This window comes from Strigops habroptila, chromosome 7 (assembly GCF_004027225.2).
Source record: "Strigops habroptila isolate Jane chromosome 7, bStrHab1.2.pri, whole genome shotgun sequence".
NCBI lineage: Eukaryota > Metazoa > Chordata > Aves > Psittaciformes > Psittacidae > Strigops > Strigops habroptila.
Window position 1 is genome coordinate 65,963,227 of NC_044283.2, and position 18,313 is coordinate 65,981,539.

An 18,313-nucleotide genomic window follows, 5' to 3' on the forward strand; every position below is an offset into this window, starting at 1 on the left:
CCCATGGTCAGCCACCTGCAGCATGTGCTGGAGGAGCAATTGCTTCCCCAAAAGGTTGGGCACATGAGGCAATGACAATGGGAGTGTGAGCTGTGCAGGGAAGTGAGGGATCAGCAGACAGAGGGAGAAGTAGGATGTGCTCAGAAAATAGGCAAGTGCTACCAGTATGTAGTCAAAACCTACAATCACTTTGGTTTCTACTTGGTGCATTTAAACCAGATAAGCTTTTTTTTTTTATGCCTTCTTTTATCTCAGTGCAAATTACTGCAGGTGAGTTATGACTGCAAATAGGAGGCTTTAAAAACAGTGAAGGTTTACAGCTGCAGAGTGTTGATATTCCAGGATCTCTTTCTCACATAAACTTGAAAGCACAGTAATGCTCTGAGATCAGTGCCTGCTTTTGAAATGATAAAATGATTTAATTATGATCCCAACTCCCCCCCCCCCCCAAATCCTAGGTCCTAATTAAGCAGTAAGGGCAGTAACTGCAGTAATAATTTCTCTTTGCACTGATCTAATCTGAAGCCACGAGCAGCTGCAATATTTATGCTACGAAGGATTTTTCCCCGTTGGCATATATTGCACAGGCTGTCCCTTGATTAGGCTACAAGTGCTTGAAGGCTATTGATTTTTACTCTGTTTTATGAGAATGCTCCTTTTTAATTTCTCAAGTTTGAATTTGACTGATCAAGTCATGCGAGAAAAGTATTTATGCAGCTGATTACTTGTTTATCTGGTCAGGGAAGAACTAGGATAGCACAAAACCCACTTTCTGATTCCTGAGCTGCTGGAGATCCTGGGCTCTGGGGTGTTCTCCTCCTCCTCCTGCCAGATCACCCTTGTGAAGTGGCTGTAAACATGAATGGTATTTCTTAAGGGGAAGTGTCATAGCGGCATTGCTTACTGACATCCTAGAAACACACAGCATGTGTGAAAATTACTGTACCGTGGAAATAACCCCGGGTGTTCATTAGGCTGATTTGGGTGTGTTGCTAGGCAACTCGGGGTAACAAGGGGCATTGTATGTATTCTTCTGGTAGGTACAGGTCCCTGTAGAGATTTCCAGGTAAGTAACATAGATGTGAGAGAAGCTGATCAGCTGTGACACAAGAAGTTAAGCCTGCAAACTTAACTTTCAGTAAGAGGAGTTTTTCAAGGAAGAAATTGGATTAGACCCAGAGATGACGTACCCTGTTTGATTTCTTTTCTCCTTGCACTCTGACGAGCTTTGTGTTTAGGCAGGCTTTCGTTTCTGGCTCCAAGTAGCTTTAAAAAAAATTGGGAGTGTGTCTCGGGGTGTTGAGGGTGATGTGCTTAGCTTGATTGGCTTGGCTTGCTTGGGAGTGCTTTGTTCTTCCCACCACCCTCAGGTCAGTTGTGCAACATGCCCCTACTGCTCAAAAAGAAAAAAAAAAAAAGAGAAAGAAAGAAAAAAAAAAAAAGAAATGCTGAGTAATGCCAGAGGTTTCTCAAATGGCTGATGCAAACCTGGAGAATTTGCATCATCATTCAGCTGGAGTAACTTGGTATGACAAGAGCTTAAATACAAGTCCACGCGGAAGCTGAGCTGGTTCCCAATGATAGGGCAGTACCAGCTTGCAGTGTGAAAGTGCAGGTGTTCCTGAGCAGTGCTCTGATTGCAGTAAAAGCTCAAATACACTTCAGAAGCTCTCTACCTGTGTGTAGGAGCAGCTGGAAAGATAAGAGAGGGCAGAGGAAGAGACCAAGTGGTTGGCTACACAGAGGAAAAAAAACTTTTTAGTTTCTGCTGAAAACTTTTTTGCCTGTGCTTGCTGTTGGTGTGCTAGTGGCACTGTAGCATGTATAGGAAAGCTGCTGTAACCACGGTCTCTAATGGAAGCTACTTGCAGGGACAAGCTAATGGCAGGTTGCCCTCTATGGACAGCGAACAGCCAGCCCAGGAGGGAAAAGTTGTGCTGAAGAAGAAAGTGACACTTTTGAGGGGGATATCCATCATAATTGGCACTATCATTGGAGCTGGCATCTTCATCTCTCCCAAAGGCATCCTGAAGAACACAGGCAGCGTGGGCATGTCCTTGACAGTCTGGACAGTGTGTGGTATCCTCTCGCTCTTTGGTAAGTCCCTTAAAAGTTTCTAATTGGTCCAGAGGGGGGGGGCGGTGGATTATTGCTATTTTTTGGCTGATTTTGTCATTGGATGTCAAGGCACAGTGTGGAGCTTAAGGACCAATAGGGCTGCAGAAGGTTTTTGCTGTGTGATAGGTTGCGTGGAGGGCACAGAGGTATGCAACCCCTGTCCCACCGGTGCCTGGTCAGTGCAGGTTGGAAGCATAAATTGTTGTTTCTTAGGGGTCCCTAAGGAACAGGAGAAGTAAATGTCCAGTTAATGCCATGCAACATGCTGTATGTATAATCTTTTTCTTCTGGATGTAGGAGGTAGCTTACAGTTTGCTTGAAAGGCCCCCAGCAGCTGGGGATGGGCGTCACTCCGCTTGAACACCAGATGAATGTTTAGCCAGCTCAATTTAGTTCCCTGGAGGCTAGAGCAAGGTCTGAGAGAAAAAATTCCCACTGGACCTAAGCTGTATAGGCTGAAAAGGAACAAAATAATAGTAACACTAATAACCCCTCTCGCCAGTCTTTACTGCGTTCCTTGCTCACGATGTTACTTTGAAAGATTGAGCTGCAAATAACAGCATGATGGAAACAAATTTGTAATGCAAGTTTTATTGCTCGCCTGCATATCATGACAGTTTTTACTAATTTTGTGTACTTTTGAAGAGTGTTAAATTCTGAAGAATGCCGGTTTATTTGTTCCGTACACAAAGCCTCCATTCAGAGTGGCAAACTGCACCCTGGCCTCTGTGGGACAGAGGGGTCCACTGACCTACTTAATGAGCTAATCTCAAAGAGGCTGAAGAACTACCGGGAATATTTGCTTTATTTAAAACAGAAATTACTTGTTTTCCATCAGGAGGTAAAGAGGGCAAAGACTGGCTAACGGGTCTGCTTAATAGATTGAACATGCAAATGCCACCCTGTGTAAATTGGCTCTGAGCTTAAAGGAAACATGGGCTGTTTGCAGGCTAAGCCCACCTGAGTCAGACGAACTGAGTTTAGGACCCATTTGCTCACATGTTAAATGTATTGGTACAATGTGCAGCGTAATGTGTTTATCATCATTTGATAACAAGCAAATGTGTCAGAAGGCTTTCACTTAGTGGTGATTGGCTGGGGAGCTGGGGTAGCTGGCATGACACAGCATTTTGTTGTCCCTTTTCATAGGATATGAATGAGTAATGAAACATGTCGATAGCAAATAGTTCTTTCAGTGGCTTTTCACCTAATTGTAACTAGATACAAGTACAGTTTTGTTAACTGCAAGCCTAGCTGAATGAATTAAAACTTACCTAGTTGTTTGAAAAAAATTATTAAAATATATCTAAAGTAGTTGTGATACCACAGCAGCTCCGTTGTTTTGCTTACAAATGTTTTGGAAGGTATTTCTCAATACCTCTTGTGATGCCAGAGTTTAATTCTCACAGGTGCCCTCTGCTATGCTGAATTAGGAACATGCATTAAGAAATCTGGTGGTCACTACACCTATATCCTGGAGGCCTTTGGCCCCTTACCTGCTTTTGTGAGAGTCTGGGTTGAGTTACTCATCATTCGGTAAGTTTATTGTGGTTTTTCTGTTTTTGTTTTCTGATGGCAACACACTTTTCAGTCATAAAGAAAAAACCTCCACTATGTGGTGGGCAAAACAAATCAAATATATCCTGATTAATGAGCTGTGTTCTGCTAGTATGGTTGCTTCAGATAACACAACAACACTCTTTTGCTCTTCAGCATTGAAACACTCAAGAAGACATGTGCATGTATGGAGGAGAAAAAAATGATACAAAGAAAACTGCCTGCCACACAAAATCACCTACTTGCCTTAATTTTTCTAAGTTTACTGTATCTGTTAATGTCAAAAATAATGCTAATATCCATGTCTGTATATAGCATAGTGGAAGAAGGAAGTCACCTTTACATTTTCTCAGTCTTGGCACTGGCTTTTGGAGCAGCTGCTGTTGTCTGTGGAAACAGGAATAACTCCTGGTGAAGCTACTGCCCAGTAGTTTTCAGATTTGGGGTGCTATGTATTCTTTATATGTCAGTTCAGGTCCCAGTTTTTTTGGTTTTGTGGGGTGTTGGAGAGCTTAACTCTTGATGGCTATGAAAAGCACTAACTGGCCAAATAAAGCAATGTTAATTCTTTACATATCTAAAATGTCCAAAGTATTGTTTTAGTGTGTAAGCCTGTGACGCCTGCAGCCCTTGGCATTGTATAGGTGAATTACAATATGAAGATGCCAAATCATGTCAAATATATTTTTGTAATTTAAATGGATCTTTGCATCAAACTCAAATGTGGCCCTTTGAATTATTTTCTTTTTTTACGGTATCACTGAGGCTGGAGGGCTTGTTACATGCAGAACAGGGGCAACTCACTTATAAAATGACTTTGGGAATGCTCCATTTCTGCCTCAGGGTAGTTAGCACTCCTTTCCCCTCTCTTCCACAATCAGCAAATTAGTCACAAAAGTGCACGCCTCATTTCAAATCACAACTATGTTTACATAATATCAACAAGTTCTAGCATAGGCTTGAGTTTAAAAGCACTGACAGTGCTGAGTCATTATGAATCCAAGGATCCTTATCTTGTTTCCGGAGGAAGTAATTGCGTATGTCAGATGGTCCCTTACATCCTGCCCCCCATAAGTAAACTTTGCATTAACTCCGTAACTTCCATCAAATGTGATGAAAGAGCAGATGTCTTAACCCTATTAACTTTTTGACAAAAGGAAAACCAGACAGGAACCTGACCTATTTTTAAACTGTGAGAAGCACAGTGCTGTGAACGTACCTATATCATTGCACATCCCAGGAGCAACAAAAGAGTCTTAAATATCCCCTTCTTAACCCGCACATTACTAGGCAGGGATACCTTATGAACATAGGCACAAATACCCACACGAAACCAGGCTTCATAAATTCCTCTCCTTGCAAAATTATTACTTTTTTACATACGACAGTGTTCCAGGAGTGTCATGAAAACACTCTTAGTCACCATGATCTGCCCCACACCCAGAAAATAATCGTCTTGCATGGGAAGGAACATCAGTGAATTCTTTAATCATCAAATGTGAGAGGCAGCAAGGGAGGTGTACTTGTTAAAACTTGTGATGATCAGAGCAGCGCTGCTGGTGCTCTGTGTAGGGTTTTATATCTGACTCCTGCATTGGTAAACTAATTGGCTGCTGCTATCAAAGAAGTTAAGGACTAATATGTATCTAGGGTTTTTTTTCAGAAGATGAAGTTGCACAGGCACTTCTTAGCTAAGCCGTTTTTTCCTCTGAAAGATCATAGGGTTATCACACCCACAGGCTGGTGAAGAAGCCACAACCCAGATAAACATATGCTGCTCTCACGTATCTTTTCAGCCACTATTTTACAGTCTAGGGCACTCTTAAACTCTGCCCACGTACTGATTAAAACGTACCAGAATCATCTGCAGTTTAGATGTACCTTACACTGTGCTGCTCCTCATCCAGTACAAGCAGGAGCTTTTTTTCTCCCCAAAAGTCAGGTTGTAGGTATATTACATGCCTTAAAAAAAAAAGAGGCTAGTTCTCAAACAAGTGAATAAGACTATGTGAATGCATTGGCTGTAGTGATTAACTATAGTTGTTGCTACACACAGGTTGGGTGAGAGCAAGCTGCCAAGCAACTGACTCGCTTGTGGTATGTGCTGGGGCACTATACCTGGTGTTTTTTGTGCTCCTTGTCCTTCAATGAAAGCTCCTGGTGCCCTTCCTGTCCACTCCTGAACACACAGTATTGAGGGGGCTGCCAGCCTGTCTTTAAGACTGTGATCAAAAGGAAAATGTCCCATTCCTTCAACTTCCACCTCCACTGAGTAAGCTGTCAGCAACATCTCCCCCCAGACATATGAATACGAGAGACACAGCTATGAGAGGTATAATTTAGGAGCTATGTTTTTAAAAACATAGTGATGTGGATAGCAGCGACAGCCTCTTCCGAAAGGCCTGTCTTAAAATGAGAGGGAAAAATCCAATTTCTGGAAAAAGGAGCTGATACTGAGGGAAAAAAGCCTGGGAAAGCTCCAAAGACCTGATCTTTCATCTGATCTAGGACACTTCAAACTACTTTTGGCAGCCTGAGGTGTTGAAAAGCCAAAAGGAACCCTGGTGATCTTATGTAAATTAAAAATATTGCACCCAGGTAAAGTCATTAAATATCTGTGTAAATCCGATACAGAAGACATTTGGCAAGGCAAAAATTGCAAAGCCAGCTGCTGGCCAGTGAGAGGAACAGTCCTCATGCGTGGGGGATGCACAAGCCACAGCCCTGATTTGTCCACACAAACTTTCAGAGGAAGAAACTTCTGTTTTTCACTGCTTTGCTGTTTGGTTCAATGCGATGTGAGACATTTTGGTTGAGTCATAACACTAAAAAAGTCGGTTCTGTTTCAAGGGCAAAACTCTTCTGTGGAAAATTCCTTTATTGTTTGATGGAGAATAACTTCTCTGCAGAATTTTTACACTGTTCCATAGCATATTTAGCAACTGTATTTGTATTCAAATTCTGTAAGGTGAGGCATTATTTTATTAAATGCTCTGGATTTTTTTCACAAGACATTTGCATGGACTCTTGTTTAACACAAAAATCCTTTAAGTCAGAATCATATGCCTTTTTGTCCTTATTGGGCGTGTGTGATGAAGCACAGATGCCACCAGCTGTCATGAGAAGGGTGAAAGTGTCCTCCCAAACCAAACGTGAACAGGTCACTGGAACTGTAATATGCAGATGATGTTTGATCTGAGACACAGGGTAATTTGTTGTTAATATGTGTCAGTGCTAAGGCTTCTGGCAGACATTTAGCTCATCTCAAAGAGAAGGGCTGTATGAAGATTATGTGTATTTCAAATTTACAAATGCAACAACTGCATGCCTTCACATTTCTCTCTTTCATAGTAGGTGCTTTCTGTGCTTCAAGGGCTTTTGCTTTCACTTGCAGTGCTAGGAAGTTGTCAGTCAATAAAAGAAACAAATTCTGTTTGCGTTTTAGGAAATACCATTTTAATTCATTTTTTGCATGGTCTCAGATTTTAATAACAGCTTTGGGTAGGTTTTGGATACTTATTTCAATATAGCAGAATTCTCAGCTTGATTGAAATTAGTTTGCTTGTGTCTGAGGGGTGGTGAGATATAACTGGCCGCTAAAATTCACTCCTCAATGACTTGGGGTTTTGCCCATGTAATCTAATTCTGGCCGTGTTCACTTTGAGCAAGTTAATGAAGATTTCTATTGATACATTTCCTTTCTGTTTACGGCTGCTTTACAGCATGGAATTTGCAAGAATAATCCTGGTAAGAAGGTGCTGCTGTCAAGATCAGAACAGCTGAGCAAAGCTAAACTGCTTATGGTTCCCTGATACATTCAGAGATCACGGTACTTGACAGCATGTTACAAGCACCTACCAAAATTAAGTACGATTCACAGTTCTGTGATAATAAAGCATGATCCTATAAGAATATTATCTATTGTGGATTAACTTTGTGATTTTTCTTGTTGTTTTTTCTTTAGCCCTGCTGCCACAGCAGTGATATCATTGGCCTTTGGACGTTACATTTTGGAACCTTTCTTTATGCAGTGTGAAATCCCAGAACTTGCAATTAAACTTATTACAGCTGTTGGCATCAGTAAGTGTCTAATTTTAGGTTTAAGGGAAGGGTAAAGATGATATAAATTGGGGGAGGGGGAAGTAACTGCACACTGAACAGGTATTTGTTTCATATGAATCATTACAAAATGACTGTGCATCCAGTGGCAAGGGCATCGGCGTGACCTTTTGCCTGGGTATGTGTGTTCGTGAACATACGCAATAGTAAAGAGAATAGCAGCCTTTATTAATGGCAGGGAAAATCTATTGCCAAGGCTGATTCTGTTGCCACTTGAATTAATGGCAGAACTCTCATTACTTTTGTGTAAGCAATTTCAGTCCCTAAGAGATGGTGAGCCAGTGCCAGAGATATGGAAGAATGACTGCCTGATTTTAAGTGCTTTGCTCTACCTCTGTTTTAGGAGGCAATTGAGTGCCAAGTATGATGCCATGAAGAAATGTAGTTGTCTCGAGTGGAGCACAGGCAACATGAGATCATCTTCCCTAGTGCCACTCTGTCCTTCATAGCAATAAAACTGATTGGGGCACTTGCAGTGTGGGAAGCAGGAACCCAACTGATGACTTTGGGAGCAGGGTGTGCAGCTTGGTGAAAATGCATGTCTGTTACCAGCAGCTCATCCTACTCTTGCTGACTTTGAAATTAGTGTGAAAAGGATCATGTAGGGCTACAATCAATAATTGCCAGTGGAAGGAGGAGGGCTACCCCGAGACCACGAGCTTTACAGTATACCTGGGCTGGAGTGGATATGATACAGGAAGACACAAATCATGATATGAATGGGACTCTGGAGCAGGGTGCCTATAGCACTAGAGGCTTGTTTTCAGTTCTGTCTGGTCCCTGGTGAAGTTGCTCCTTGCACAATTGTGTACACATTCGTGTTCAGCTGTGTTGGGAGGAGAGTGCTGAGCAGACCTGAGTAATTAGTAACAGATTGTTCCTTTCAATTTGGTCAATGCACATATCAGGAACAAAAGGACCGGAAAAAGGAATTAAGACATGCAAAATGATCAAAGGCACACAGGAGACCCCTTCAGTTTTGCACAGTAATAGGTTCAGATGCCTTTTTCTTTCTTTGGGGTAGGGAGTTCAATTGACATTGAAATTTCCAGTATCCAGGTTACTGCGGTTTTTTTGTAGGCGCTCTCTTGACAAGAGTTCCCTTCTGCTCAGAGTGTTAAAAAAATCAGTATGTGACCACATTTCTTTCTAACTTAATTATGCACAAACTATAGGTTTCATAGGAATAATTGAATTAAGGGCTTGAATTTTGAGGTCAATGACTTTTTATAGCTACATCTGTCTAAAATATTTCAGTGCAAGATAAGGGTGAAACAGATGTTCAGTAACTTCAAGGTCACTGAGACAGAAGGAATGTTAAGTGAGGACTCCATCAAAGCATTTTGTTAAGTGCATGTGATTCAAGCACAATAAGTGAACAATTCAAAATAGGTTTTTATTGCTTTTAATTTAATTGAAAATCTGTGTGATAAGCCAGGGCACTGCAAAGTAATTAAACAAAGAAGTAGCATTGTGGGGGGGAGAATAGAGAAGGGGTGGTGGAGTTATGCTGAAATAATTACAGCCTAAAGGGAGAGAGGAGTTCACAGCAGAGTGCTTGTATGGTGAGCGCGGGTCTCTGTAGGACAGGTAGGATGAGCTGTCATGTCACTGAAGGAAGGGATTCTTGTATAAAGTTTGTAGCAATGAATGGGACAGCACTGAGAGGGACATGCCAGAGGCTCAATCTTTATTATTTGCAGTATGCTCTACAGTGGACTTTCATTTGTAGTAGCTTTTGATTATATGCTATACTTAAGCTCAGGGATCCCAGAGCAATGAGATTGTTGTTTTCGTAGGGTGGGAATTAGCTATTTTGGTGGTAACTGTTATGAATGTTTTGTATTGTGCATGTAGGCAGAGTGATAGGTAAGATTAAGGTGGTGTTGAGCTGAGCAGACACATTGGAGCCCTGAAGATCTTATAATCCAATTTAATGGTGCCAAAGATAGTCTCTGCTTCCATTGAAAATTTTAAGTTAATCAGGAAGTGAACTGCCTTTTGTCTTCTTATCCAGTTCTGGTCCCTTCTCCCTCTTGCGCCTCATGACAGAGTGCTTACTGCATATCTGTCTTTATTGCATGAGGGAAAGGTAGTGGGAAGCACCATTAAACTCTGTCCTTGTGTGAGACTTTGTTCTGTAGTTTTTACCTTGTCATTTCTGATCATACTAGAAAGAGCAGGAAGAGATTCTGAAAAATGTGCAGGTGATCTCCTGCCCCCCAACACAGTCAGTGTATCTAAACAATATCTGAGAGACATTTGTCTAAACTGGTCTTAAAATCGCCAGTAAGGGAGTTTCTAAAGCCTCATCTAATACTGTGGCCCATTTTTCTCTATCCTTGTCACAAGACATCTCTTCTCCTCCACCCCTCCCCTCCCCCCGTCCTTTTCTGCAATTTAAGCCTGTTATTAGAAGGTTGCTCGAGATGGATGCAACCAGAATTATGATAGAGAGTGGCAAATACTGTTGCTCTTCTGCAAGCTGCAAATAAGTACTTCTTATAGAGGGGTTACAGCCTGTTCTGATCCCCACCACTCCACCTCAGTCTCTCTGTTGTGGAAAAGGAACAATGGTGCTGCAGAGAAGATGTAGGTCAGATGAGACCTAAAATGGAACTACTGGAGAGGGTAATCTTTAAAAACCCCCTCATTCTTGGTTTTGTATTTATAAGAAGAAAAGTATGTGCTGGGCACAAAATTCCCCTCAAAATCATCTCTGTTCTGAGCAATTTTAAACAATCTTTATTCTGTTCCACAGTATGATGCCTGCTTTTTTTTTATTTTTTTATTAAACCAACCAACCAAAAAGTCCAGGCATTTCAGGGGCTTGGTAGAGAGAAGGGTGCTTGTGTGGAGGTTCTCTGCAGATACCACAGCTTTCTGAACCTCTGAAGCAAAGGCTGCCTGTTCTTTCCAAACTTAGAAATCACTTTTATTCACTTGGTATTTCTCAAGTGAATCTCTGCAAGGAGAAAAACTAGGCAAATACTGGATATGAATATCTTGGTCTGTACCTGAGAGAAGAGCAGACAGCTCAAAGATATCTAGTTACTACAATTTTTATGAAAATAAGTGGCCAGGTAGAGGAGAGAGAACCTGGATATGCCCCAGCATAAGGAAGGGCAGCTGAAGAAAACACAAGCAGGAGGACAGGCCTTTTAAATGCCGACTTTGCTTGAGCTGGACACAACAGCCTCAGGACACAAAGCAGAAGGAAGGGATAATGTCCATCTTTGTTCTGTTGCTGAAGATGGTCTGTTTAGGAGAAAGAGTTAAAAATTCATTTTTCTCTTTATATGAAAGGTGGTAGACTCCATATTTGTTTCTTACAATGAAGAAACATCCTATCACCGTGCTTAACACGATTGCAAAGCATGGTGATAGACAGTGCAAATCCTCCCTATTTTCATATATTGCTTTATCAGTATCTTTCAATTCTTCTGATAATGGTAAGCTTAAGTATATTGGTAACAGGGAGGGATAAATTATGTTGTGCAAAGGTATTGAACTCTACTATCAATATGTAACCCAAATAGATAAGCAATCTTAACTGTTCAAATCTTTTCACTCGGTCCCTATATCAGAAAACAGATAAACAGGTTTCAGTTATTAAAAATTGGGACAACTTGCACATGTTTTTAAAGTTTTTACACTCATTCATGTGTATTTTGGGCATTTTGCACTACAATGATATATAATATCCCCCCCTTTTTTTTGGAGGTCTGCCAAAATGCCTCAAATATAAGGCTGTTAAAAACTGTGGCTGTTAGAGGCAGTGTTATGCTTGAAAACCAAGGTCAGCTGTACACATCTATCAGTGCTTGCTGGCAAATACTCCAGCCCAAAGCTTTATTGGCATAAATTTGGTGTGTATGTGAGTCTATGGTTGCTTTTTTTCTCCCCATCATGGCAAATGTTACATACAGTTGCTCTCTACTGCTGACAGTTTTCAGACAAGCAGTTCAAATTAAGACGTCTCTTGGCTTGCAGGGATAGCAAAAGCTGCTCTGATGGGTGCTTTTGTGCCTCCTGTGACTGTTTTAATTGACACATTAGGATCTGCAAATTGAGGGTATTTTTTTTTTTTTGCTATGTGTGAATGTCTTGACCCTAAAAGCCTGACAAGTGAGGGGAGGGCAGTTATCTTGGTTTCCTGCTGTGGCAATGGTGCGTACAGTCTTGAAAAGTAGGCCAGGATGTAATGCTTACTGTTACTTCTCCCATTAGATTTCATTATCCAGCTATAGCTGTGGCTGTGTGAAGGAAAGAGATTGTGAAAAGCAACATGGTCGGTGTTACCATTGTGTTTGATTGTTCATGAACCCCATTTTCTTTTCCCTCCCTATTCTGATCAGTCAGGATTCATCTTGCTTTTAGTTAGGTGTTTAGTTTAAGGTAATTGTCTATGCTCCCCGTAGTGAAGAACGAGGGGAAGAGGCGCTTCCTGAAGACAACTCGTCTCATCTGAGATGGGCATCTGAAAGAGGTGTTATTCATCCTCTGGAGGTAACTGTATCCTCATTGAGGATGCAGCCGTGATAGATGCCTGACTTCTAGTTAGCAAAGTTAGACATGAGTCCTCTTTTCACTGTTCTTTTGTCTGGGGAGTTGCTGCTTCCTTCTGATCTTTGATGTGATTCTGTATCAAAGTGTCTGCAGTCAGTTTCTTGAAGTATCTCCATAAGGCCCTATTCATAGAAGTGATGTGCTCAATAATGACCACAGTCCCAAGATATAATTTCCTTCTTGAATCCTGGCACAGCTGTCATATGCTTTTCCTGCTCTTTAGCAGCTTTCTTCATGACTCCTCTGTTTCCTTTTTCTATCCATTTGCTAATACAACCAGTATGGTGCTGATACATGATAATAGCATAAGCCCCATATCCCTGTATGTCTGTTATGCACATACAACTGTGAAGACTAAATGTGTTATAAGTAGGCAGTAAATTTCTGTAGCCTAGTAAGTCCAATAAATGAAATTCCCCAAAATACCAAATCAGTCTTAACTCTTACAAGAACTTAAGTGCCAGCCCTGCAACCTGAACTGCAATATTTATGTAGTTGCCCAACACTGCAAAGGACTTACTTTTACAGAGGACCATCAAAACTAACAGCATGTGCGCTGGACTGTGCAGGTGTAGTGTCCCTTCAGCTTCCCAATTAAATGAAGGTCCTCGCAGTGTCCATTTTGCTTTCACTATTTCATTAGAAAGCCTCAGATGAAACATTTGGCTGGCTGGAGCTCACAGTTGGGAAAGGAGAAGATTTTAACACTGCTTGTGAGCAGGCTGCCTTCATGAAAATACCAGCCTGCATTTTTTTCTTTCAAGCTGGGGTAGCTGTCCAACAGATCTGGGACTGTGATTTGTGAGTGGCTGGCCAGCAAGGAAGGTTATGAGTTTCTGTGTGAGCTGACCTTAGTGTTTGTACTAGTTTGCTGTCCAGTGACATTCTTGTGTGTGTATCAGGAAGGTGAAACCGATGCATTAGAAAACCTTGAGGGGGGCTCTCTGCAGGGAGGATGCTCATGCTACCTATTCTGACCTGTGTAAAGTAACAGACAGATGCAGTCAGCTTGAACTCTGGATAAGCTGGATGTCAATATCTGATACTTTCTTACACATAAAACTCTTCCTTGATATTTTCTTGTGGCGTGGTCTCTGACTGGGCTTCATCTTCTGGGAAAGAAAGGTATGATATCCTGAACTTTCTAGGAAATTTGAAATAAGCCAGTGCTTGTTTATGGCATTGGATTTTCTTTATAAGTCCTTTATAAGTAAATACTGTTGGTCAACTGAATATTTTGAGTATACTTTGCTTAAATGACAGTTGTTAACCTTCCTGGTAATCAAGCCCTGGGAAAAGAGGAGGACTTTCAATCACTGCTAGTATTCAGCAGCAACCAAAATGGATCTTTCAGCATTTAAAAATGAAGATATGTCAGGGACAACAGAGTAATGAATCAGGCCCCTGGGATTTTGTTTCCTGCCAAGTATAGGTATACATGGAAGTAATAAAGCAAAAAATAAGTATTTGGATCTCAAGGGGAACTTTGCAGAAGTCTAAGTGATTACTTGGTGACTTAGATAAGAATGCCTCAGTTCCGAAATATGGTGAAATACAGAACTGGAAAAACATTTTGACCTTTAAGATCTTTTTTTGGTGAAAAGTTCACGTTAAGTGATGTTGCGAATTTATGTTGACTTTGTAAATTGTACATTTGAGAGTGGGGCGCTCTCCTCCCAGACAAAAATTCCAGAAAATACTTCGTATGCTTTTTCTTGGAATTTTTATTTCATTATAAATATCTTAAAAATACATTGGAATACAGATTACTTGGAATATTCTTCATTTTCCATTAAACTTTTTGTTTAAACTGAGAATTTTTTATGATATGTATGTTTTGGCCTTGCTGGTGAACAGAATCTATATAAAACACTTGGGACAAATCAGTGTGGTTTGCTGCCAGAAAGTTTGTACCATGCCAGATTTACAATGCTAGCTCGTACAAACTAGCTCCCAGACTCTGGTAGGAGATATCAACTTGTGTTTTTATGTACCCTGGGGTGTGTTGATATGGCTGATGATATAGAGGAACCAGTGCTCTTGAGAGAGTTTGAAGTATGTGAGGACTATGGTGAGGAGCTAATTCATTAGCTTCATATGATGACAAGAAAGAGAAGATGAGTCAGTAGGCTTGTTTGACTATGTTCTCCTTTCCCTGGAGCAGAGGGGGAACAGGACTTTTTATCTAGTGAAATGACTCATTTTCCATTCTTTACGTACTTTAAAAAAAAAAATAAAAATCTAAACTCCTCCTTTGATTCTGTTTTTCCACGGTAATAAGGTTCCAGTTTAAATAAGCTAGAATAACTGGCAATCGAATGGTAAGACTTACTGTCCTACTGTCACTCAGTGCTGTAGTAAAGGCCAGAAGAAGCCCTCCCTGACCCAGAAGATGTGAGCCTAGCAGACAGGAAGTAAAAGTCCTTCTCACTTATCTCTCTACATGTTGCAGACTTGGGCTTTGTTTTCAAAAGTTAGAAGTCTCTGTTTCTTCACCAATACCCAGCAAGGATGGGCATGTTACTTGCACTCTTGCCTTCCTGTATATCTGGTGGTACAGAAATAAGAGAGGAGAAAGAGTGGAAAAGAGGAGCAAGGGTAAATAAGATAGTGACTGAGTGACCAATTTATGTGAGGGCTAAATGCGGGTGTGAAAGTTTAATATGATCATTAATGGTTATTGTTTTCTGAAAATGTAAATCTCTACCCAAACTGGCACTGATACAGAAATCTGGAGTGACAAGGGTTGGGCAATTAGTTTCTTTTATTCAAGACAGGGTCCTGCCAGCCCATTGTTTGCCAGCAGGTAACAATTCTGGGTAAACAAAGCTGTAATTTGGTGTGGAGGGAGTGAGGCAGAGAATGGCAGAAGCTGGAGAAGGTTATCGGGGTGTATTTCCTTTAACGCATCAGGATCTATGGTGTGCACGGCCTCTCTGCTGGTGAAGAATTTTGTGACAATTTCAGCAGCACGACTATTTCTTTCTGACTTTTCTTTTTCCCTTTACAGCACTGGTGATGGTCCTGAATAGCACGAGTGTCAGCTGGAGTGCCCGCATACAGATTTTCCTTACCTTTTGCAAGCTTGTAGCAATTCTGATAATTATAGTCCCTGGAGTTATCCAGCTAATTAAAGGTATGAAATGAAAAGTAAATGCTTTTAAAGTGCTTTTTTCTTTACCCTCCCCAGTTTTTCCCCACCTGTCTCCACCAAATTATGCTTATAGCAGCAAAATCTCTTAATTAGTCGGTGCTTGCTTAACTAAAGCTCTGTACTGTCATGTAATTGATTAGAAGTGGAACTACACTGGGACGAACTGGTATTTCCTTCAGGATGCCAATGAGTCTATTCGGATCAGAGTCATGTTTTAAATAGTGACAGGATTGCTCTTCTCTATAGTTTGCCTTTGGCTTGAACTTTGTGACAGGGACAGGATGGATATATCCCTCCCCAAAGCACATGCAGAGTATGTCTCCTTTAACTGGGCTAGTGCCTAGTCTGTTTGGTCCTGGGTATGTGGTGGTGCAGGAGGCTCAGAATTCGGGAATATATGAAAGAAGCGGTATAATGGATGCTGTTCTACCACTTTGGTGATGTAAATTGTGAAGTTAAAGGTGCTGTACTGGCAAGAGAAACTGTAGTCGGCTATTGCTTCCATGGGCTTCCTGCCTACAAGTACTGGATGCTCATGCTGCAGGCATGCTTTACTTCTTCCAAGTGAAAAACTAAAGCATACAGCTAAAGGCAATAGTGTGGGGCTAACCCAAGCATAAGAAAGCAGAGCAGAAGTGTTTGGAAGGACGGAACGACTCTACATACTTTATCAATGTTGCTATATAAGCAAGGAGTGTGAAAACACACCATTGTTCTCCCCAGCAGCACCCAGCACGAACACGGCTGTGGAGGCCTTTCCTTGGCTCTCTGGAAGTTGTTTGGGTAAATCCATGCCGGCAGAGAAACTCTTTTCATTGAGATACGCTCAGCTACCTGAAGAGGCTTTTCCATTAGAGCCCTGTCGGCAGCGGGTGTGAGATGGTGAGAAGCCCTAGCTCGCTCTCGTTACAATAATGCTAGAGACTAACTACACAGAGCTCAAGAAGCCATTCAGCTCAGAGGGTCAGAATGGGGAGCACTTTTTAATTAATTGGTGACAGATTTTATCTAACAAAAAACTATCATGGTTGTTGGCTCTGCCCCTGGGATGCTCTGCTGTGATGCTGCACAAACCATCCTGTCTGAGTCAACAGCACAGCGCTAGGTTCTGTGGTGAGCTCAGCTGCTCAGGACAGGCGGCTCTCTGTGGTTAGCAATAGACTCTGAAATAAAAGTTTTCCTGTGTAGTACTCCACTGAGTCACTGTTTCTGTTTTCGTGTTTTTCACTTCCTTTCTGGCAGATGCAATGCCTCTTCCCTTACCTCCTTTCATGTGCAAAATGCCCCTCTGTTCCCATCTGCCCCATTTTTCCTAGACCTTTGAAGCAGGCCAGACCCAGGCTTGGATGGTGTTTGCTGCGCTTAAGTAGCTTGGATAGTGTCCCTGGTTCCCCACTGGGACCTTACTCTGGCCACAGCTCTCCTTACCCCAAAAAGCCTCTTCTTTGGTGGGAATTTAGACTGAGAGTTCGGTAAAAACTGAGTAAAGGGTAGAGGATTTGACCTATTGCTAATTGAAGTGTGAATGAATTCTGTTTTTTCCTGCTCCTTTTCACTGGAGGATCATTGCTTCTCAGGAAATCTGGGATATTGTAGGGAGGTCTTAGAAACCATGAAGGACCTTGTAAATGAGTAAGAGCATAATGCAACTCTTAAATGTTTGCATTTATAGATCTGTAATTCTTAGTGTAATATTAACACAGTACTAATTATAAAGGGAGTTACTAATCTTTCAGTGGTAGAGATACTGGGTTTATTTACCTTAAAAATGTTCCTTGTGAGTGAAATGCTAGCAATGTTCCTTCTGATTAAAATGTGAAACAAGTGAAATTTTCCATAGCAAAAACCAGAGCTCATTCTGCTCTTTCATGTTGTTATAAGTCACTGCTGGAGATGATAGTGCAGTGAGTGTCATCAAGCTCGGAATGCTTTGAAAAAAACCTAATAGGTCAAATTCTGCTATTGCATGACTTAGTGACGCCACAAAGCCTTTACAGTTGGTGGCAGTTTATGGCTGCAAGGGTTGGGTCAGAAATTAGGGTCAAGGGCAGAACTGGAAGTTAGTGAACTGCTGGGTGATTGAATATTGCGTGGTGTGATATATTTATTTGTTATAAAGCAGGAGGTGACAAAAGAGCTGATTTTTCAATATTGTTCTGTTGATGTTGCAGGAGAAACACAGCACTTTAAAAATGCCTTTGCGGGGAATGATGCCAGTATTATGGGATTACCACTTGCTTTCTATTCAGGAATGTATGCCTATTCAGGCTGGTAAGTTGTTGAAACTTGTGAGTATTTATCCTGAAAACTAACACTATATATGCTCTAACAAAGAGATTTATTTGTATGAAGAAATGAGCATCACATTCTAACTGCATCGTGTAGTAAGGGTAGATCTCACCACTGTTCCATACGCTCAGTAGTTATTCTGCAAACAGCTCTATAAAGGAAAGATTTTTCTTCTCTCGTGTACAGTAAGTAAACATGCACTGAACACTAAAAAAAAAACCAACCCTCAGACTTTTATTTCTGTTCTTAAGACCAGAAATAAAGGCAACAAGAAAGGAATGTTTCTAAATTTTCATCAAGTAATTTGATAAAAGGATAAAAGGGATAATGAAGCTTTAATTTTTGTTGAGCAAGTAAGTAATTACATGAAAAATAAGTCTAGGAACTGTTACAAAGTTATGTGGACCTCAGCCTTTGCTTTGTAAAAGCAGTATTTGAAGAATAAGAAGCGAACCATGATAACATCAGTATAGACCACAAAACAAGATAAAATGTTAGATTCTTATG

At 41.1% G+C, this 18,313-nt stretch overlaps 1 protein-coding gene across 6 annotated transcripts in view; it reads left to right on the plus strand.

The window, feature by feature from the left end:
* SLC7A11 (solute carrier family 7 member 11) overlaps positions 1-18,313 on the plus strand; it is a 94,536-nt gene that overhangs the window by 33,668 nt on the left and 42,555 nt on the right. For 4 of the 6 annotated variants that reach the window (XM_030492887.1, XM_030492886.1, XM_030492889.1 and 1 more), the window contains 5 exons: positions 1,862-2,097; positions 3,528-3,654; positions 7,640-7,755; positions 15,374-15,499; positions 17,689-17,788. In XM_030492887.1, coding sequence (XP_030348747.1) covers positions 1,862-2,097; positions 3,528-3,654; positions 7,640-7,755; positions 15,374-15,499; positions 17,689-17,788 — 705 coding nt within the window. Of the gene's footprint in view, positions 1-1,022; positions 2,098-3,527; positions 3,655-7,639; positions 7,756-15,373; positions 15,500-17,688; positions 17,789-18,313 lie in introns of those variants that run through there. The other 2 variants (XM_030492890.1, XM_030492885.1) reach the window with 2 other exon arrangements.